The sequence below is a fragment of the Oncorhynchus gorbuscha genome, linkage group LG06 (assembly GCF_021184085.1).
Source record: "Oncorhynchus gorbuscha isolate QuinsamMale2020 ecotype Even-year linkage group LG06, OgorEven_v1.0, whole genome shotgun sequence".
Classification (NCBI taxonomy): Eukaryota; Metazoa; Chordata; class Actinopteri; order Salmoniformes; family Salmonidae; genus Oncorhynchus; species Oncorhynchus gorbuscha.
Genome location: NC_060178.1, coordinates 102,701,045 through 102,725,410, shown reverse-complemented (window position 1 = coordinate 102,725,410; position 24,366 = coordinate 102,701,045). Strand labels below are relative to the sequence as shown.

Here is a 24,366-nt window from a genome sequence, read left to right as displayed (position 1 = left end):
CATAACCAACACTAGGTGTAGGGCTAATGAAACACCTAGGACCTACATCTCAACATAACCAACACTAGGTGTAGGGCTAATGAAACACCTAGGAAACACCTAGGACCTACATCTCAACATAACCAACACTAGGTGTAGGGCTAATGAAACACCTAGGACCTACATCTCAACATAACCAACACTAGGTGTAGGGCTAATGGAACACCTAGGACCTACATCTCAACTTCATGTTGTTATTATATACAGTTGAAGCCGGAGGTTTACATACATTTAAGTTGGAATCATTAAAACTCATTTTTCAACCACCACAAATGTCTTGTTAACAAACTATAGCTTGGCAAGTTGGTTAGGACATCTACTTTGTGCATGACACAAGTAATTTTTCCAACAATTTTTAATAGACAGATTATTTCACTTATAATTCACTGTATCACAGTTTCAGTGGGTCAGAAGTTTACATACACCAAGTTGACTGTGCCTTTAAACGGCTTGGAAAATCCCAGAAAATGATGTCATGGCTTTAGAAGCTTCTTATAGGCTAATTGACATCATTTGAGTCAATTGGAGGTGTACCTGTGGATGTATTTCAAGGCCTACCTTCAAACTCAGTGCCTCTTTGCTTGACATCATGGGAAAATAAAAATAAATCAGCCAAGACCTCAGAAAACAATTGTTGACCTCCACAAGTCTGGTTCATCCTTGGGAGAGATTTACAAACGCATGAAGGTACCACATTCACCTGTACAAACAATAGTACGCCAGTATAAACACCATGGGACCACGCAGCCGTCATACCACTCAGGAAGGAGACGCGTTCTGTCTCCTAGAGATGAACGTACTTTGGTGCAAAAAGTGCAAATCAATCCCAGAACAACAGCAAAGGACCTTGTGAAAATCCTGGAGGAAACACGTGCTAAATTATCTATATCCACAGAAAAAGATCGTAGGGACAAGATCCAGGGACAAAGGTCGTACTTTTTGGAGAAATGTCCTCTGGGCTGATGAAACAAAAATAGAACCGTTTGGCCACAATGACCATCGTTATGTTTGGAGGAAAAAGGGAGAGGCTTGCAAGCCGAAGAACACCATCCCAACCGTGAAGCAAGGCGGTGGTAGCATCATGTTGTGGGGGTGCTTTGCTGCAGGACGGACTGTTGCACTTCACAAAATAGATGGCATCATGAGTTAGGAAAATTATGTGGATATCTTGAAGCAACATCTCAAGACATCAGTCAGGAAGTTAATGCTTGGTCGCAAATGGGTCTTTCAAATGGACAATGACCCCAAGCATACTTCCAAAGTTGTGGCAAAATGGTTTAAGGACAACAAAGTCAATGAATTGGAGTGGCCATCACAAAGCCCTGACCTCAATCCTATAGAACAGTTGTGGGCAGAACTGAAAAAGCTTGTGCGAGCAAGGAGGCCTACAAACCTGACTCAGTTACACCAGCTCTGTGAGGAGGAATGGGCCAAAATTCACCCAATTTATTGTGGAAGGATTATGGAAGGCTCCCCAAAATGTTGGACCCAAGTTAAACAATTTAAAGGCAATGCTACCAAATACACATTGAGTGTTTGTTAACTTCTGACCCACTGGGAATGTGATGAAAGAAATACAATCTGAAATAAATAATTCTCTATTTTTATTCTGACATTTCCCATTCTTAAAATAAAGTGGTGATGCCAACTGACCTAAAACAGGGATTTTTTTACTGGGATTAAATGTCAGGAATTGTGAAAAACTGAGTTTAAATATATTTGGCCAAGGTGTATGTAAACTTCTGACTTCAACTGTACCTGCTTGATTAGATTTAGAAATGAATACATAAAATGAACTCAGAATCAGCAGACAAAGTAAAGAATGTCCAACGATCTTTGTTGCATTGTTCAGTCCTTCTCCTGTCTGTCTGACTCTGAGTGGTTACTGGTCAGCCAGTAACACTCCTGTCTGTCTGACTCTGAGTGGTTACTGGTCAGCCAGTAACACTCCTGTCTGTCTGACTCTGAGTGGTTACTGGTCAGCCAGTAACACTCCTGTCTGTCTGACTCTGAGTGGTTACTGGTCAGCCAGTAACACTCCTGTCTGTCTGACTCTGAGTGGTTACTGGTCAGCCAGTAACACTCCTGTCTGTCTGACTCTGAGTGGTTACTGGTCAGCCAGTAACACTCCTGTCTGTCTGACTCTGAGTGGTTACTGGTCAGCCAGTAACACTCCTGTCTGTCTGACTCTGAGTGGTTACTGGTCAGCCAGTAACACTCCTGTTACTGGGCTCCACATCAATCGTGGACATTTAGAACTAGAACAGAAAACAACAGGTATGAGGACCCACAAAGGTCATCACTTGTTAATGATGACCTTTGTGCATCGTGCCATATTTTCAAAGAACGAGAGAAATCTGCTGCGCTCATTGGTTGTTCTTTCATTGCAGATATTACCATTGGTGCATTTATGGCTGATAGCGTGGTGTTATTGAGGTAAGTGGTTGTAAGTCAGGCTTTGTTCCAATATCCATACCAGCATACCACCTTGAATGCAGGCCCAATACGTTTCTCAATTGTAATTGGGACTATGCTAGTGTAGATATAGGAACATAGTAGTATAAACACATACAGTGGAACATAGTAGTATAAACACATACAGTGGAACATAGTAGTATATAGACATACAGTGGAACATAGTAGTATATAGACATACAGTGGAACATAGTAGTATATAGACATACAGTGGAACATAGTAGTATAAACACATACAGTGGAACATAGTAGTATAAACACATACAGTGGAACATAGTAGTAATATTTTTTTTTTGTAATATAAACACATACAGTGGAACATAGAAGTATAAACACATACAGTGGAACATAGTAGTATAAACACATACAGTGGAACATAGTAATATAAACACACACAGTGGAACATAGTACTATAAACACATACAGTGGAACATAGTAGTATAAACACATACAGTGGAACATAGTAGTATATAGACATACAGTGGAACATAGTAGTATATAGACATACAGTGGAACATAGTAGTATAAACACATACAGTGGAACATAGTAGTATAAACACATACAGTGGAACATAGTAGTATAAACACATACAGTGGAACATAGTAGTATATAGACATACAGTGGAACATAGTAGTATAAACACATACAGTGGAACATAGTAGTATAAACACATACAGTGGAACATAGTAGTATATAGACATACAGTGGAACATAGTAGTATAAACACATACAGTGGAACATAGTAGTATAAACACATACAGTGGAACATAGTAGTATAAAGACATACAGTATAGACATACAGTGGAACATAGTAGTATAAACACATACAGTGGAACATAGTAGTATATAGACATACAGTGGAACATAGTAGTATAAACACATACAGTGGAACATAGTAGTATAAACACATACAGTGGAACATAGTAGTATAAACACATACAGTGGAACATAGTAGTATAAACACATACAGTGGAACATAGTAATATAAACACACACAGTGGAACATAGTAGTATATAGACATACAGTGGAACATAGTAGTATATAGACATACAGTGGAACATAGTAGTATATAGACATACAGTGGAACATAGTAGTATATAGTGGAACATAGACATACAGTGGAACATAGTAGTATAAACACATACAGTGGAACATAGTAGTATACAGTGGAAACACATACAGTGGAACATAGTAGTATATAGACATACAGTGGAACATAGTAGTATATAGACATACAGTGGAACATAGTAGTATAAACACATACAGTGGAACATAGTAGTATATAGACATACAGTGGAACATAGTAGTATAAACACATACAGTGGAACATAGTAGTATAAACACATACAGTGGAACATAGTAGTATATAGACATACAGTGGAACATAGTAGTATAAACACATACAGTGGAACATAGTAGTATAAATACATACAGTGGAACATAGTAGTATAAACACATACAGTGGAACATAGTAGTATATAGACATACAGTGGAACATAGTAGTATAAACACATACAGTGGAACATAGTAGTATAAACACATACAGTGGAACATAGTAGTATAAACACATACAGTGGAACATAGTAGTATAAACACATACAGTGGAACATAGTAGTATAAACATACAGTGGAACATAGTAGTATAAACACATACAGTGGAACATAGTAGTATATAGACATACAGTGGAACATAGTAGTATATAGACATACAGTGGAACATAGTAGTATAAACACATACAGTGGAACATAGTAGTATAAACACATACAGTGGAACATAGTAGTATATAGACATACAGTGGAACATAGTAGTATAAACACATACAGTGGAACATAGTAGTATAAACACATACAGTGGAACATAGTAGTATATAGACATACAGTGGAACATAGTAGTATAAACACATACAGTGGAACATAGTAGTATAAACACATACAGTGGAACATAGTAGTATAAACACATACAGTGGAACATAGTAGTATAAACACATACAGTGGAACATAGTAGTATAAACACATACAGTGGAACATAGTAGTATAAACACATACAGTGGAACATAGTAGTATAAACACATACAGTGGAACATAGTAGTATATAGACATACAGTGGAACATAGTAGTATATAGACATACAGTGGAACATAGTAGTATAAACACATACAGTGGAACATAGTAGTATATAGACATACAGTGGAACATAGTAGTATAAACACATACAGTGGAACATAGTAGTATAAACACATACAGTGGAACATAGTAGTATATAGACATACAGTGGAACATAGTAGTATAAACACATACAGTGGAACATAGTAGTATAAACACATACAGTGGAACATAGTAGTATAAACACATACAGTGGAACATAGTAGTATATGGACATACAGTGGAACATAGTAGTATATGGACATACAGTGGAACATAGTAGTATAAACACATACAGTGGAACATAGTAGTATAAACACATACAGTGGAACATAGTAGTATATAGACATACAGTGGAACATAGTAGTATATAGACACACAGTGGAACATATTACTATAAACACATACAGTGGAAGATAGTAGTATAAACACATACAGTGGAACATAGTAGTATATAGACATACAGTGGAACATAGTAGTATATAGACATACAGTGGAACATAGTAGTATAAACACATACAGTGGAACATAGTAGTATAAACACATACAGTGGAACATAGTAGTATATAGACATACAGTGGAACATAGTAGTATAAACACATACAGTGGAACATAGTAGTATATAGACATACAGTGGAACATAGTAGTATATAGACATACAGTGGAACATAGTAGTATATAGACATACAGTGGAACATAGTAGTATAAACACATACAGTGGAACATAGTAGTATAAACACATACAGTGAAACATAGTAGTATATAGACATACAGTGGAACATAGTAATATAAACACATACAGTGGAACATAGTAGTATAAACACATACAGTGGAACATAGTAGTATAAACACATACAGTGAAACATAGTAATATAAACACATACAGTGGAACATAGTAGTATAAACACATACAGTGGAACATAGTAATATATAGACATACAGTGGAACATAGTACTATAAACACATACAGTGGAACATAGTTGTATGTTGTATTGTATTGGTTGTAGGTCCATTGACACTATGTTGTATTGGTTGTAGGTCCATTGACACTATGTTGTATTGTATTGGTTGTAGGTCCATTGACACTATGTTGTATTGTATTGGTTGTAGGTCCATTGACACTATGTTGTATTGGTTGTAGGTCCATTGACACTATGTTGTATTGGTTGTAGGTCCATTGACACTATGTTGTATTGGTTGTAGGTCCATTGACACTATGTTGTATTGTATTGGTTGTAGGTCCATTGACACTATGTTGTATTGGTTGTAGGTCCATTGACACCATGTTGTATTGTATTGGTTGTAGGTCCATTGACACTATGTTGTATTGGTTGTAGGTCCATTGACACCATGTTGTATTGTATTGGTTGTAGGTCCATTGACACTATGTTGTATTGTATTGGTTGTAGGTCCATTGACACCATGTTGTATTGTATTGGTTGTAGGTCCATTGACACTATGTTGTATTGTATGGAACAGTGGTTGTGAACATAGGTCCATTGACACCATGTTGTATTGTATTGGTTGTAGGTCCATTGACACTATGTTGTATTGTATTGGTTGTAGGTCCATTGACACTATGTTGTATTGTATTGGTTGTAGGTCCATTGACACTATGTTGTATTGGTTGTAGGTCCATTGACACTATGTTGTATTGGTTGTAGGTCCATTGACACTATGTTGTATTGTATTGGTTGTAGGTCCATTGACACTATGTTGTATTGTATTGGTTGTAGGTCCATTGACACTATGTTGTATTGTATTGGTTGTAGGTCCATTGACACTATGTTGTATTGGTTGTAGGTCCATTGACACTATGTTGTATTGGTTGTAGGTCCATTGACACTATATGACTTAAATGTAAATGTAAATGTTGTATTGGTTGTAGGTCCATTGACACTATGTTGTATTGTATTGGTTGTAGGTCCATTGACACTATGTTGTATTGTATTGGTTGTAGGTCCATTGACACTATGTTGTATTGGTTGTAGGTCCATTGACACTATATGACTTAAATGTAAATGTTGTATTGGTTGTAGGTCCATTGACACTATGTTGTATTGTATTGGTTGTAGGTCCATTGACACTATGTTGTATTGGTTGTAGGTCCATTGACACTATGTTGTATTGGTTGTAGGTCCATTGACACTATGTTGTATTGGTTGTAGGTCCATTGACACTATGTTGTATTGGTTGTAGGTCCATTGACACTATGTTGTATTGTATTGGTTGTAGGTCCATTGACACCATGTTGTAGGTCCATTGACACTATGTTGTATTGTATTGGTTGTAGGTCCATTGACACTATGTTGTATTGGTTGTAGGTCCATTGACACCATGTTGTATTGTATTGGTTGTAGGTCCATTGACACTATGTTGTATTGTATTGGTTGTAGGTCCATTGACACCATGTTGTATTGTATTGGTTGTAGGTCCATTGACACTATGTTGTATTGTATTGGTTGTAGGTCCATTGACACCATGTTGTATTGTATTGGTTGTAGGTCCATTGACACTATGTTGTATTGTATTGGTTGTAGGTCCATTGACACTATGTTGTATTGTATTGGTTGTAGGTCCATTGACACTATGTTGTATTGGTTGTAGGTCCATTGACACTATGTTGTATTGTATTGGTTGTAGGTCCATTGACACTATGTTGTATTGGTTGTAGGTCCATTGACACTATGTTGTATTGGTTGTAGGTCCATTGACACTATGTTGTATTGGTTGTAGGTCCATTGACACTATGTTGTATTGTATTGGTTGTAGGTCCATTGACACTATGTTGTATTGTATTGGTTGTAGGTCCATTGACACTATGTTGTATTGGTTGTAGGTCCATTGACACTATGTTGTATTGTATTGGTTGTAGGTCCATTGACACTATGTTGTATTGGTTGTAGGTCCATTGACACTATATGACTTAAATGTAAATGTTGTATTGGTTGTAGGTCCATTGACACTATGTTGTATTGTATTGGTTGTAGGTCCATTGACACTATGTTGTATTGGTTGTAGGTCCATTGACACTATGTTGTATTGTATTGGTTGTAGGTCCATTGACACTATGTTGTATTGTATTGGTTGTAGGTCCATTGACACTATGTTGTATTGTATTGGTTGTAGGTCCATTGACACTATGTTGTATTGTATTGGTTGTAGGTCCATTGACACTATGTTGTATTGGTTGTAGGTCCATTGACACTATGTTGTATTGGTTGTAGGTCCATTGACACTATGTTGTATTGGTTGTAGGTCCATTGACACTATGTTGTATTGTATTGGTTGTAGGTCCATTGACACCATGTTGTAGGTCCATTGACACTATGTTGTATTGTATTGGTTGTAGGTCCATTGACACCATGTTATATTTGGTGTTTAGGTCCCGGCCAGTGATCACTGTGGACGTGTCTATCTACCTGCCTGTCTCCATCAACATCTCTGTGCCTCAGTGTCACGAGGGACCACAACACCTCAACTGTTTCAACGCAAGAGTCTGCCTGCTCTTCAGAGGAAAACACCTGCCAGGACAAATAGGTGAGCACTAATACAACAACACACATCTATGTTCTAGCGTAGTGGTCCTGGTTGACTGTTATGGTGTGGTCCTGGTTGACTGTTATGGTGTGGTCCTGGTTGACTGTTATGGCGTGGTCCTGGTTGACTGTTATGGTGTGGTCCTGGTTGACTGTTATGGTGTGGTCCTGGTTGACTGTTATGGAGTGGTCCTGGTTGACTGTTATGGAGTGGTTCTGGTTGACTGTTATGGAGTGGTCCTGGTTGACTGTTATGGTGTGGTCCTCGTTGACTGTTATGGTGTGGTTCTGGTTGACTGTTATGGAGTGGTCCTGGTTGACTGTTATGGTGTGGTCCTGGTTGACTGTTATGGCGTGGTTCTGGTTGACTGTTATGGTGTGGTCCTGGTTGACTGTTATGGTGTGGTTCTGGTTGACTGTTATGGCGTGGTTCTGGTTGACTGTTATGGTGTGGTCCTGGTTGACTGTTATGGTGTGGTCCTGGTTGACTGTTATGGCGTGGTCCTGGTTGACTGTTATGGCGTGGTCCTGGTTGACTGTTATGGTGTGGTCCTGGTTGACTGTTATGGCGTGGTCCTGGTTGACTGTTATGGCGTGGTCCTGGTTGACTGTTATGGCGTGGTTCTGGTTGACTGTTATGGTGTGGTCCTGGTTGACTGTTATGGTGTGGTCCTGGTTGACTGTTATGGCGTGGTCCTGGTTGACTGTTATGGTGTGGTCCTGGTTGACTGTTATGGTGTGGTCCTGGTTGACTGTTATGGCGTGGTCCTGGTTGACTGTTATGGAGTGGTCCTGGTTGACTGTTATGGAGTGGTCCTGGTTGACTGTTATGGTGTGGTCCTGGTTGACTGTTATGGTGTGGTCCTGGTTGACTGTTATGGAGTGGTTCTGGTTGACTGTTATGGAGTGGTCCTGGTTGACTGTTATGGCGTGGTTCTGGTTGACTGTTCAGGCACAGATAGAACAATGAGCCAGTTTTACCGGATGTACATTGAGCAAAAATATAAACACAACATGTAAAGTGTTGGTCCCGTGTTTAATGAGCTGAAATAAAACATCTCAGAAATGTTCCATACACACAAAAAAGCTTATTTCTCCCAACCTGAAGGTTTGAAGCTGATTTAAACAGCATGATCATTACACAGGTGAACCTTGTGCTGGGAACAATAAAAGGCCACTCTAAAATGTGCAGTTTTGTCACACAACACAATGCCACAGATGTCTGAAGTTTTGAAGGAGCTTGTATTTGGCATGATGACTGCAGGAATGTCCACCAGAGCTGTTGCTAGAAAATGTACTCAGACCAAGTGTAGGTCCTGTGTAGCTCAGTTGGTAGAGCATGGCGCTTGTAACGCCAGGGTAGTGGGTTCGATCCCCGGGACCACCCATACGTAGAATGTATGCACACATGACTGTAAGTCGCTTTGGATAAAAGCGTCTGCTAAATGGCATATATTATTATTATTATTATATTATTATTATTTTATTATTATTATTATTATTACTATATTGTGTATGTAGGCGAGAAGTTTGCTGATGTCAACATTGTGAACAAAGTGCCATATGGTGGTGGGGTTATGGTATGGCAGGCATAAGCTACGGACAACGAACACAATCACATTTTATCGATTGCAATTGTAATTCACAGATGTATTGAAATGAGATCCTGAAGCCCATTGTCGTGCCATCCATCCGCCATCACCTCATGTTTCAGCATGATAATTCATGGCCCCATGTTACAAGGATCTGTACACAATTATTGGAAGCTGAAAATGTCCCAGTTGTTCCAGGGCCTGCATTCTCACCAGTCACCCATTGAACGTGTTTGGGATGCTCTGGATCAATGTGTGCTACACCGTGTTCCAGTTCCCACCAATATCCAGCAACTTCACATTGAAGACGAGTGGGACAACATTCCACAGGCCACAATCAACAGCCCGATCAACTCGGTGCGAAGGAGATGTGTCGCGCTGGATGAGGCAAATGTTGGTCATACCAGATACTGACTGGTTTTCTGATCCACGCCCCTACCTTTTTGTTTTTAAGGTGCACTACATGACCATAGGTATGTGGACACCTGCTCGTCGAACATCTCATTCCAAAATCATAAGCATTAAAATGGAGTTGGTCCCTCTTTTGCTGCTGTAACAGCCTCCACTCTTCTGGGAAAGCTTTCCACTAGATGTTGGAATATTGCTGCAGGGACTTGCTTCCATTCAACCACAAGGGCATTAGTGAGGTTCGGCGATTAGGCCTGGCTCGCAGTCAGAGTTCAAATTCAATGCCATTGTATGATGTAGCGTTAAGATTTATTTTCACTGGAACTAAGGGGCCAAGTCCGAACCATGAAAAACAGCCCCAGTCCACTATTTCTCCTCCACCAAACTTTACATTTGGCACTATGCATTGGGGCAGGTAGCGTTCTCCTGGCATCCGCCAAACCCAGATTAGTCCGTCAGACTGCCAGATGGTCAAGCATGATTCATCACTCCAGAGAATGCGTTCCACTGCTCCGGAGTCCAATGGTGGGAGCTTTACACCACTCCAGCCGATGCTTGGCATTGCGCATGGTGATCGTGGGCTTGTTGGCCATGGAAACCCATTTCATGAAGCTCCCGACAAACAGTTATTGTGCTGACGTGTCTTCCAGAGGCAGTTTGGAATTTGGTCGTGAGTGTTGCAACTGAGGACAGACAATTTTTACATGTTTCAGCACTCTGCAGTCTTGTTCTGTGAGCTTGTGTGGCCTACCACTTTCGCGGCTGAGCCGTTGTTTCTCCTAGATGTTTCCACTTCACAATAACAGCACTTACAGTTGACCGGGGCAGCTCTGACTAGTTGGAACGGTGGCATGTTGAAAGTCACTGAGCTTTTCAGTAAGGCTATTCTACTGTCAATGTGTGTCTATGGAGATGTTATATATGTGTGCTCGATTTTATACAATGTGGCTGAAATAGACAATTTGAAGGGGTGTTCACATACTTTTGTATATATAGTGTATTTGTGACCAACAGATGCATATTTGTATTCCCAGCCATAGATTAGGGCCTCATGGAAGGCGCTCCCGTACACACATAAGCGTGCACACGTGGAATGAATCAATGTCACACACACACACACACACACACACACACACACACACACACACACACACACACACACACACACACACACACACACACACACACACACACACACACACACACACACACACACACACACACACACACACACACACACACACAGTACCCTTTTGGTTGTGACTGGGGTGTAATGCTGCTGTCCCTCCAACTGTTTTACAGCACTTACTGCAGACTGTGTATGTGTGCGCGCACGCGTGTGTGTGTTTGCTCGTGCGTGACGATGATTGATTCCACGGATTTAAAAAAAATTATGTCTGTTCAGAAATGAAAATATTGTTGATCAATATCAGAGAAAGTTTTGTAATCTAAGTCTATTTGCTGCAAATAAAAGTATAGCTATCAATTTAAACACCTTTGATACCAAACTGGAGAAGAAACAGAACTATGTCCCTTTAGATATGGTATATTATAAATAGAAATGTTTGAAAGCATTTGGAGGACATGTACTGAGTATACCGGACATTGGGAACACCTTCCTAATATTGAGTTGCACACCCCTTTGCTCTCAGAACAGGTTATTGGGCATGGACTCTACAAGGTGTTTGAAGCATAATGTTCACAATGTTTTGTATACTGAGTGTATGTTGATCATCTTGGATAATGTTTTGTGTACTCCATGTATGTTGATCATCTTGGATAATGTTTTGTGTACTCCATGTATGTTGATCATCTTGGATAATGTTTTGTGTACTCCATGTATGTTGATCATCTTGGATAATGTTTTGTGTACTCCGTGTATGTTGATCATCTTGGATAATGTTTTGTGTACTCCGTGTATGTTGATCATCTTGGATAATGTTTTGTGTACTCCGTGTTTGTTGATAATCTTGAATAATGTTTGGTATTTGTGTTGTTTGAAGTAGATAAACAATTTTTTTAAATGAATTGTAAAAAAAGAATCCTCTAGCAAACTCCTTAAAACCTCTTTGGCGCTGGCGTGCCGCTACCTCGACAACATCCGGTGAAATTGCAGTGCACCAAATTCAAAATACAGAATCAGTTATAATAAGCATTCATGAAAATACAAGTGTTATACATTGGTTAAAAGAAAAACTTCTTGTTAATCCAGCTGCTTTGTCAGATTTCAAAAAGGCTTTACGGCGAAAGCATACCATGTGATTATCTGAGGACAGCGCCCCGCTTACAAAAGCATACCATGCGATTATCTGAGGACAGCGCCCCGCTTACAAAAGCATACCATGCGATTATCTGAGGACAGTGCCCCGCTTACAAAAGCATACCATGCGATTATCTGAGGACAGCGCCCCGCTTTCAAAAGCATACAAACATTTTCCATCCAAGTAGAGGAGTCACGAAAGTCAGAAATAGCGATAAAAGTAATCACTTACCTTTGAAGATCTTCATCTGGTTGCAATCAGAAGGGTCCCAGGTACACAATAAAGTGTTTTTTTGTTCGATAAAGTCCCTCTTTTATATCCCAAAAACTCAGTTTTGTTGGCGCGTTTTCTTCAGTAATCCACTGGCTCAAAGGCGGTCAACACAGATGGTCTCTCTCCTCTCTCCCCAGAGTTGTTGTATAGCCTGACAGCTGGTCTCGCTCCTCTCTCCCCAGAGTTGTTGTATAGCCTGACAGCTGGTCTCTCTCCTCTCTCCCCAGAGTTGTTGTATAGCCTGACAGCTGGTCTCTCTCCTCTCTCCCCAGAGTTGTTGTATAACCTGACAGCTGGTCTCTCTCCTCTCTCCCCAGAGTTGTTGTATAACCTGACAGCTGGTCTCTCTCCTCTCTCCCCAGATTTGTTGTATACCCTGACAGCTGGTCTCTCTCCTCTCGCCCCAGAGTTGTTGTATAGCCTGACAGCTGGTCTCTCTCCTCTCTCCCCAGAGTTGTTGTATAGCCTGACAGCCGGCTCTCTCTCCTCTCTCCCCAGAGTTATTGTATAGCCTGACAGCTGGTCTCTCTCCTCTCTCCCCAGAGTTGTTGTATAGCCTGACAGCTGGTCTCTCTCCTCTCTCCCCAGAGTTGTCGTATAACCCGACAGCTGGTCTCTCTCCTCTCTCCCCAGAGTTGTTGTATAACCTGACAGCTGGTCTCTCTCCTCTCTCCCCAGAGTTGTTGTATAACCTGACAGCTGGTCTCTCTCCTCTCTCCCCAGAGTTGTTGTATAACCTGACAGCTGGTATCTCTCCTCTCTCCCCAGAGTTGTTGTATAACCTGACAGCTGGTCTCTCTCCTCTCTCCCCAGAGTTGTTGTATAACCTGACAGCTGGTCTCTCTCCCCTCTCCCCAGAGTTGTTGTATAACCTGACAGCTGGTCTCTCTCCTCTCTCCCCAGAGTTGTTGTATAACCTGACAGCTGGTCTCTCTCCTCTCTCCCCAGAGTTGTTGTATAACCTGACAGCTGATGTGGATAAGAGGCAGAGGAGCCAGTCTTCCAGAGTGTACTTCATTCAGAACGGAGCCCAGATCAGCTTAATGAGCAACGAGCTCAGTCTGGACATCAACAGAGAGGATTGCCAACAGTACACTGCATATGTTAAGGTGAGTCCCTAGAAGTAATTTAGTTTGTCGCAGTGCTTTGCTTTATCTTGGCCAGGTCGCAGTTGTAAATGAGAACTTGTTCTCAACTGGCCTACCTGGTTAAATAAAGGTGAAATAAAATAAATGAATAAAATGTGGGCCTGTGGTTGGCAATGCCAAGGGTTGTGGGTTCAATTCCTGTAGAGATCACATAAGAAAGGTCCCTTTTCCTCAGAGCAGATTGTCCCCAGCGGTCAAAGCTGGTTGCAATGATTATCAGTTTTTTTGCCATAAAGTCACGGTCAGGTTGTATACTGGTTGTATAAGGAAGTTTGTTTAACGTCAAGAAGACATCTTCTGGTTGACCAACAGAGACCAGTGGGTTGTAGTCTCACACACCAGACTGTGTTGTGTGCCACCAGGTTAAGGTGATAGTATACTGTATGATGACTTCTCATCCAGAAAACATGTTTACAACAAGATATGATGCCGTTAAGATGTGATGTGCCCTGATGTTGCCCTATTTGTCCCAGTTAGCTGGTTCAGTTGGAGCTATTGTGTCCATGTCCTCCACTGAACTCTTTCTCATGGCAACTGGGTTATTCAAGCAGTGTTTGTCAAGCTGTTTTCTTTCTGTTTGTTTTGATGTTCTGAAGCGACGTTCAATCCCCATAGCATCTCCGGTGGCAACTCCTGTTCAGTCTTAATAGTTTTGACAGGCGCAAAACAATGTTGAAATTGTAGGCAAGGCAAACAAAACAAAGATGAATCATGTTGGCTATAATCATTGTTCCTTCTCATTTTGTTTTTCAGCACTGAGCAAATTTCAGGTCTGCTGTGCAACTTTCAACACACGTTTACAGTGAACACTGAGGCTGAACCCCCTTTAAGTTAGTTATAACAGGGGCCAAATATTCTACTGTGGATGTTTGATCATAATGTAGTCCTACCATTGGCCTACAATCAATAACAATGGAGAAGAATGCATCCCATAACATTCTATCATTCAGCCTACAGTAGCAGCAATGTGTGGTGTTCAATGCTCTTGTAGGAAGCAACCACTCATTGTTGTCTAGAAATGAGCTATAACTGTGCTAATAACTAAGTAGCAAAGAACATTAACACATTTGCACAGGCTACATGCAGCTCTCGCTTTGATCTCAAGCATATCTATTCGCGACCCCTCATACTGTAAACAGTCCAGTTCAAACTGAATGGCACAGATCCATATATGGCAATGGTCTATTTGCATATTGGCCTACTGCAGCTCTGATTGGTTAAGAGTATGGGCCTGAGTCATGGCTGTCAATGCAATAAAATCCTACTCCGATGCGCTCCACAAGAAAATCTCTTCCACAGTTAGTTTTGCATACTAAGTCTTGCATAGTTTTTTTCAGTATGTTACGTTAAAGGTGGCTAATATTGTGTTGATTAGGCAATAAGCAAGACACCCCCAATAAAGTGGTGTCCACAGACCACTTCTCAGTTCCTATGCTTCCTGGCTGATGTTTTGGTCACTTTTGAATGCTGGCGGTGCTTTCACTCTAGTGGTAGCATGAGACGGAGTCTACAACCCACACAAGTGGCTCAGGTAGTACAGCTCATCCAGGATGGCACATCAATGCGAGCTGTGGCAAGAAGGTTTGCTGTGTCTGTCAGCGTAGTGTCCAGAGCATGGAGGCGCTACCAGGAGACAGGCCAGTACATCAGGAGGCAGCAACCCAACAGCAGGACCTCCGCCTTTGTGCAAGGATGAGCAGGAGGAGCACTGCCAGAGCCCTGCAAAATGACCTCCAGCAGGCCACAAATGTGCATGTGCCTGCTCAAATGGTCAGAAACAGACTCCATGAGGGTGGTAATAAGGGCCCGGCGTCCACAGGTGGGGGTTGTGCTTACAGCCCAACACCGTGCAGGACGTTTGGCATTTGCCAGAGAACACCAAGATTGGCAAATTGGCCACTGGAGCCCTGTGCTCTTCACAGATGAAAGCAGGTTCACACTGAGCACGTGACAGACGTGACAGAGTCTGGAGACGCCGTGGAGAACGTTCTGCTGCCTGCAACATCCTCCAGCATGACCGGTTTGGCGGTAGGTCGGTCATGGTGTGGGGTGGCATTTCTTTGGGGGGCCGCACAGCTCGCCAGAGGTAGCCTGACTGTCATTAGGTACCGAGATGAGATCCTCAGACCCCTTGTGAGACCATATGCTGGTGCGGTTGGCCCTGGGTTTCTCCTAATGCAAGACAATGCTAAACCTCATGTGGCTGGAGTGTGAGGAAGGCATTGAGGCTATGGACTGGCCGGCCCGTTCCCCAGACCTGAATCCAATTGAGCACATCTGGGACATCATGTCTTGCTCCATCCACCAACGCCACATTGCACCACAGACTGTCCAGGAGTTGGCGGATGCTTTAGTCCAGGTCTGGGAGGAGATCCCTCAGGAGACCATCCGCCACCTCATCAGGAGCATGTCCAGGCGTTGTAGGGAGGTCATACAGGCACGTGGAGGCCACACACACTACTGAGCATCATTTTGACTTGTTTTAAGGACATTACATCAAAGTTGGATCAGCCCGTAGTGTGGTTTTCCACTTTAATTTTGAGTGTGACTCCAAATCCAGACCTCCATGGGTTGATAAATTTGATTTCCATTGATAATTTTTGTGTGATTTTGTTGTCAGCACATTCAACTATGTAAAGAAAAAGGATTTAACAAGAATATTTCATTCATTCAGATCTAGGATGTGTTATTTTAGTGTTCCCTTCATTTTTTTGAGTAGTGTATATTGGCTATAGGTGTGTGTACATGCGTGTGAAAGTTCAACAGTTGTCTGGTTGAGTGGTTTTATCCTGCAGCTTGCTGGGTCAGGGCAAATGTGACATGCAAGCAGTCATAACAGTTAAAACAACACTGTTTACTTTCCGCTATCATCTCCAAATGGATAGAAACAGTAGGTGGTAGAGTAGCTTCACAGACCACATAGATAAGTAGCTAAGGTGCAGGAAGATATGTGTCTTAAACTGGAAACTGATCCCTCCGCACACTCACTGGTTGAGCCATGCAAATTTCTGTTATTTAATTTCCAAGCCTTCGGTCACCGTAGTAGACCGTTGTCACTATTGTCAGATAGCCTAGAGCTCTGACGGAAACTAGGTTTTAATTACTGCAATTTGCATGCATCTTAATGTGCAGACAAGCTTCTTGTCCGGAGCAGGAACTTTAGACAGTCACATAAATAGTAAGTTACTGTATCGTAACCTGCTGATTCAGAGGCAGCCTTAGAGTGGACCTACCGTATGTCCTGAGGGCGTCCATGTATGTCTCACCTCCTGCTAATGGGGACCAGAGGTCCCACCCCACACGGAGCCTGTGCATTTCACTGCCATTCTCTACAGTGGACCCCAGGCTCATTTCTCCCTGGGAGGCTGAGCCTGACTGAACTCAATATCATTCTATCCTTCTCACACTCTCTCTGACCCCCCCCCACAAAAAAAGTATTGGGTTCAAACACTATTCGAAAACACTTCAAGTACTTTATATGTGCTTGACTGTGTTAGAACCCAGGTCTGCTACCCTGCCATACAGCCCATAGTGTTAGAACCCAGGTCTGCTACCCTGCCATACAGCCCATAGTGTTAGAACCCAGGTCTGCTACCCTGCCATACAGCCCATAGTGTTAGAACCCAGGTCTGCTACCCTGCCATACAGCCCATAGTGTTAGAACCCAGGTCTGCTACCCTGCCATACAGCCCATAGTGTTAGAACCCAGGTCTGCTACCCTGCCATACAGCCCATAGTGTTAGAACCCAGGTCTGCTACCCTGCCATACAGCCCATAGTGTTAGAACCCAGGTCTGCTACCCTGCCATACAGCCCATAGTGTTAGAACCCAGGTCTGCTACCCTGCCATACAGCCCATAGTGTTAGAACCCAGGTCTGCTACCCTGCCATACAGCCCATAGTGTTAGAACCCAGGTCTGCTACCCTGCCATACAGCCCATAGTGTTAGAACCCAGGTCTGCTACCCTGCCATACAACCCATAGTGTTAGAACCCAGGTCTGCCTCCCTGCCCTGGGCTGAGCATACCTCCCTACATAATGTGAGAGACTTTGAACAACACATCATAACACCATTATGGAGCCTTAAACATCCAGTCTGTCCAGTGGAGTTTGTGGAACTCCTAGAGGTCTATATACAGTATTCATTGATAATTAGACACTTGTGGTTGTTTCTCCTAATTGAACACTGTGACCAGACAGCGGCATAAACTGTTAGCTTCAACTATGACAATTGTAGGTATACACACAATATATCAGCAATGTGAAGTATTGTAATGTTAATTCCCAATGTAAACGTGTTCAACATCTTCGATACAGCAATATCTCTATTTTTGGCATCCCAAATGGCACCCTATTCCCTTTATAGTGCACTACTTTTGACCAGAGTCCTATGGGGCATAAATGCACTATAAAGGGAATGCCTCTGTTTCTGGGTGTGCAGTAGTGTACTGTAGAATAGCGATCTGGTACGTGCCACATACGTAACTAACTGGCATCTCTCTTGTCTCGGTGTACTGTAATGTACTAGGTGGGATCAGGCCAGAACCACGTCACCATAGAATTGATCTGTGTATTAGAATAGAATAGAAGAGCATAGAATATCATTGAATTTGCCCTTATGAGGGAATTTGTTAAAAAGCATTGGCAATGTAAAATAGTTTGATTAACCAGAGATCAGAGGAACACTTGGTCTGCTTTGTGGAGTTAAATAGGGTTCAAAGTGTGGTGCCAAAATGACACTTTCAAAATAACCTGTTGGTAATAGCATTCTGTCACCCCCTGATCTTAGAGATCCTTTTAATTCTCTATTTGGTTAAGTCAGGGTGTGACAAGGGTGGGCAATCTATGTTTTCTATTTCTTTGTTGGCCTGGTATGGTTCCCAATCAGAGGCAGCTGTCTATCGTTGTCTCTGATTGGGGATCATATTTAGGCAGCCTTTTCCCACCTGTTGTTTGTGGGACCTTGTTTTTGTGTAGCTGCCTGTGAGCAGCCCAGAACGTCACGTTTTGTTTTCTTCTGTATTGTTTTTGGTGAGTTTCATATTTATGAAACATGTGGAACTCTAAGTACGCTGCGCCTTGGTCCATTCATTCAGACGATCGTGACACATTCTTTCTAGTGAATGAACTAGTATTCAAAGGTGTGACATTTTTAATAACTTCCAATATTATAATAATATAACCTCTGGTGTTTATCTTTCTTTTTTAGGTAATCAAAGGTGTGCATTACATTTATTAGATTTTCTTAACACCTTTTTCACACACAGTTCTCTACATTACTTCTGTACAGTTCTCTACATTAGTTGTATACAGTTCTCTACATTAGTTGTATACAGTTCTCTACATTAGTTGTATACAGTTCTCTACATTAGTTGTATACAGTTCTACATTAGTTGTATACAGTTCTCTACATTAGTTGTATACAGTTCTCTACATTAGTTGTATACAGTTCTCTACATTAGTTGTATACAGTTCTCTACATTAGATGTATAGAGTTCTCTACATTAGTTGTATACAGTTCTCTACATTACTTCTGTACAGTTCTCTACATTAGTTGTATACAGTTCTCTACATTAGTTGTATACAGTTCTCTACATTACTTCTGTACAGTTCTCTACATTAGTTGTGTACAGTTCTCTACATTAGTTGTATACAGTTCTCTACATTAGTTGTATACAGTTCTCTACATTAGTTGTATACAGTTCTCTACATTAGTTGTATACAGTTCTCTACATTAGTTGTATACAGTTCTCTACATTACTTCTGTACAGTTCTCTACATTACTTCTGTACAGTTGTCTACATTAGTTGTATACAGTTGTCTACATTAGTTGTATACAGTTCTATACGTTAGGTGTGTATAGTTCTATACGTTAGGTGTGTATAGTTCTATACGTTAGGTGTGTATAGTTCTATACGTTAGGTGTGTGTAGTTCTATACGTTAGGTGTGTATAGTTCTATACGTTAGGTGTGTATAGTTCTATACGTTAGGTGTGTATAGTTCTATACGTTAGGTGTGTATAGTTCTATACGTTAGGTGTGTATAGTTCTATACGTTAGGTGTGTATAGTTCTATACGTTAGGTGTGTATAGTTCTATACGTTAGGTGTGTATAGTTCTATACGTTAGGTGTGTATAGTTCTATACGTTAGGTGTGTATAGTTCTATACGTTAGGTGTGTATAGTTCTATACGTTAGGTGTGTATAGTTCTATACGTTAGGTGTGTATAGTTCTACACGTTAGGTGTGTATAGTTCTACACGTTAGGTGTGTATAGTTCTATACGTTAGGTGTGTATAGTTCTACACGTTAGGTGTGTATAGTTCTATACGTTAGGTGTGTATAGTTCTATACGTTAGGTGTGTATAGTTCTATACGTTAGGTGTGTATAGTTCTACACGTTAGGTGTGTATAGTTCTATACGTTAGGTGTGTATAGTTCTATACGTTAGGTGTGTATAGTTCTATACGTTAGGTGTGTATAGTTCTATACGTTAGGTGTGTATAGTTCTATACGTTAGGTGTGTATAGTTCTATACGTTAGGTGTGTATAGTTCTATACGTTAGGTGTGTATAGTTCTATACGTTAGGTGTGTATAGTTCTATACGTTAGGTGTGTATAGTTCTATACGTTAGGTGTGTATAGTTCTACACGTTAGGTGTGTATAGTTCTATACGTTAGGTGTGTATAGTTCTATACGTTAGGTGTGTATAGTTCTATACGTTAGGTGTGTATAGTTCTATACGTTAGGTGTGTATAGTTCTACACGTTAGGTGTGTATAGTTCTATACGTTAGGTGTGTATAGTTCTACACGTTAGGTGTGTATAGTTCTACACGTTAGGTGTGTATAGTTCTATACGTTAGGTGTGTATAGTCCTACACGTTAGGTGTGTATAGTTCTATACGTTAGGTGTGTATAGTCCTATACGTTAGGTGTGTATAGTTCTATACGTTAGGTGTGTATAGTTCTATACGTTAGGTGTGTATAGTTCTACACGTTAGGTGTGTATAGTTCTATACGTTAGGTGTGTATAGTCCTACACGTTAGGTGTGTATAGTTCTATACGTTAGGTGTGTATAGTCCTATACGTTAGGTGTGTATAGTCCTACACGTTAGGTGTGTATAGTTCTATACGTTAGGTGTGTATAGTTCTATACGTTAGGTGTGTATAGTTCTATACGTTAGGTGTGTGTAGTTCTATACGTTAGGTGTGTATAGTTCTATACGTTAGGTGTGTATAGTTCTATACGTTAGGTGTGTATAGTTCTATACGTTAGGTGTGTATAGTTCTACACGTTAGGTGTGTGTAGTTCTACACGTTAGGTGTGTATAGTTCTACACGTTAGGTGTGTATAGTTCTACACGTTAGGTGTGTATAGTTCTACACGTTAGGTGTGTATAGTTCTACACGTTAGGTGTGTATAGTTCTACACGTTAGGTGTGTATAGTTCTATACGTTAGGTGTGTATAGTTCTACACGTTAGGTGTGTATAGTTCTATACGTTAGGTGTGTATAGTTCTATACGTTAGGTGTGTATAGTTCTATACGTTAGGTGTGTATAGTTCTATACGTTAGGTGTGTATAGTTCTATACGTTAGGTGTGTATAGTTCTATACGTTAGGTGTGTATAGTTCTATACGTTAGGTGTGTATAGTTCTATACGTTAGGTGTGTATAGTTCTACACGTTAGGTGTGTATAGTTCTATACGTTAGGTGTGTATAGTTCTATACGTTAGGTGTGTATAGTTCTATACGTTAGGTGTGTATAGTTCTATACGTTAGGTGTGTATAGTTCTATACGTTAGGTGTGTATAGTTCTATACGTTAGGTGTGTATAGTTCTATACGTTAGGTGTGTATAGTTCTATACGTTAGGTGTGTATAGTTCTATACGTTAGGTGTGTATAGTTCTATACGTTAGGTGTGTATAGTTCTATACGTTAGGTGTGTATAGTTCTATACGTTAGGTGTGTATAGTTCTATACGTTAGGTGTGTATAGTTCTACACGTTAGGTGTGTATAGTTCTATACGTTAGGTGTGTATAGTTCTACACGTTAGGTGTGTATAGTTCTATACGTTAGGTGTGTATAGTTCTACACGTTAGGTGTGTATAGTTCTATACGTTAGGTGTGTATAGTTCTATACGTTAGGTGTGTATAGTTCTATACGTTAGGTGTGTATAGTTCTACACGTTAGGTGTGTATAGTTCTATACGTTAGGTGTGTATAGTTCTATACGTTAGGTGTGTATAGTTCTACACGTTAGGTGTGTATAGTTCTAGTTCACGTTAGGTGTGTATAGTTCTACACGTTAGGTGTGTATAGTTCTATACGTTACGTGTGTATAGTTCTATACGTTAGGTGTGTATAGTTCTATACGTTAGGTGTGTATAGTTCTATACGTTAGGTGTGTATAGTTCTACACGTTAGGTGTGTATAGTTCTACACGTTAGGTGTGTATAGTTCTACACGTTAGGTGTGTATAGTTCTATACGTTAGGTGTGTATAGTTCTACACGTTAGGTGTGTATAGTTCTACACGTTAGGTGTGTATAGTTCTACACGTTAGGTGTGTATAGTTCTACACGTTAGGTGTGTATAGTTCTACACGTTAGGTGTGTATAGTTCTACACGTTAGGTGTGTATAGTTCTATACGTTAGGTGTGTATAGTTCTACACGTTAGGTGTGTATAGTTCTACACGTTAGGTGTGTATAGTTCTACACGATAGGTGTATAAATTAATATGTGGATTATAATGGAAGAACATTTTTGGAGGAGTTGATCCATTTTTCACAGAAAATGATATGCGACAACAGTGATCAAATGAAGATAGCAGATCTGTATGTGGAAAAACTGCTTATCAGAGAGAGAAACAGATTAGTTTACACATATGGATCTGATTTTGATTAAACACTTGATCAATTCATCGTTAGTCAACATTTTCATCTAACATGTAATGGACTTAGACTTGAAATCCTTACACACAGTGAACACATGGACTAACAAAGATTACACAACCCTACGTCTATCAGAGAAAAACACCAGGAATGATCACTCACTCAGTAAATCACAAGACATTATGGAACGCCAGTTCATTGATAGTGAAATCAGATAATGTGTTTCATATTGATGTTTTGGGTGGCGGGGGAACGGCTGTGCAAAGGCATGCCAGAGTTCCAGATGAACTTTGTTTAGTTATTTGAGCTCAAATAAATGACGCACTTCTTACTACAGTCATACCTCACATTCTAGAGACGGACAACGGGGATATTCTAATGGTGAATGATATGGATGAAAGGACCAGGAATTTTCTTCCTCCTGCCCTGTCCATTCACTGTATCAGCTTTCTCTGTGTGTGTGTGTGTGTGTGTGTGTGTGTGTGTGTGTGTGTGTGTGTGTGTGTGTGTGTGTGTGTGTGTGTGTGTGTGTGTGTGAATGATTTGGGTGGTTGAAAGGAGCAGGAGTGGTGTTTGCGTGTGAGTAAGTGATTGATTTCAAGAGCTGAATTTTCTCCACCCTTTATTTTCAAGTCTCACATTAATTTTCGTGCAATTGGCCCATCATCTCTTTGGTTGTCTCTCAGCTTACTGTATATCAGTTAACCTTGAAAATGTATCATGAAATAGCTTGCAGTGTTCATCTACTTTTTGCATCTGGATATTATACTAAACCTGGATATTATACTGAACCTGGATATTATACTGAACCTGGATATTATACTGAACCTGGATATTATACTGAACCTGGATATTATACTGAACCTGGATATTATACTGAACCTGGATATTATACTGAACCTGGATATTATACTGAACCTGGATATTATACTGAACCTGGATATTATACTGAACCTGGATATTATACTGAACCTGGTTGTTATACTAAACCTGGATATTATACTGAACCTGGATATTATACTGAACCTGGATATTATACTGAACATGGATATTATACTGAACCTGGATATTATACTGAACCTGGTTGTTATTGTCACATTCGTCATAACGAGGAGACCAAGGCGCAGCGTGATTGGAACACATTCTTAAAGAGGTCGCCTTTCTGCGTCACTATGGCGTCTTCACTTTATTTTAGTGTTGACAGACAGATGCCCAAGTTTCCACCAGAAGAAGCGCCAAGGTCCAACCATCATAATAGACTAATGGGCTTATAAATAAACTAGAGCCAGGACAGATAGAGATATCTGCTAGAAGATATTTAATATTGCCAGCCAAGGCAAAGTTATTATGGGATATACTGGGGACATATAGGGCAGAGAGAGTGAACATTAGGCCAGGAATGTGGGGCACCAAGAGGAGTTCCTAGACAACTGTTAGGGGGCTGGGCTTGAGCGTTGTGTCTTAATAGGTGTCTTTGTCGCACTGCTTTGCTTTATCTTGGCCAGGTTACAGTTGTAAATGAGAACTTGTTCTCAATTGGCCTACCTGGTAAAATAAAGGTGAACAAAAATCAAATAAAGTCTGTAATG

The 24,366-nt window shown here is 40.6% G+C and overlaps 1 protein-coding gene across 1 annotated transcript in view; it reads left to right on the top strand.

Annotated features, from left to right (window-relative positions):
- LOC124038637 (integrin alpha-9-like) overlaps positions 1-24,366 on the top strand; it is a 153,587-nt gene that overhangs the window by 53,876 nt on the left and 75,345 nt on the right. The window contains exons 13-15 of the mRNA XM_046354722.1: positions 2,430-2,475; positions 8,044-8,198; positions 13,680-13,840. Coding sequence (XP_046210678.1) covers positions 2,430-2,475; positions 8,044-8,198; positions 13,680-13,840 — 362 coding nt within the window. The remainder of the gene's footprint in view (positions 1-2,429; positions 2,476-8,043; positions 8,199-13,679; positions 13,841-24,366) is intronic.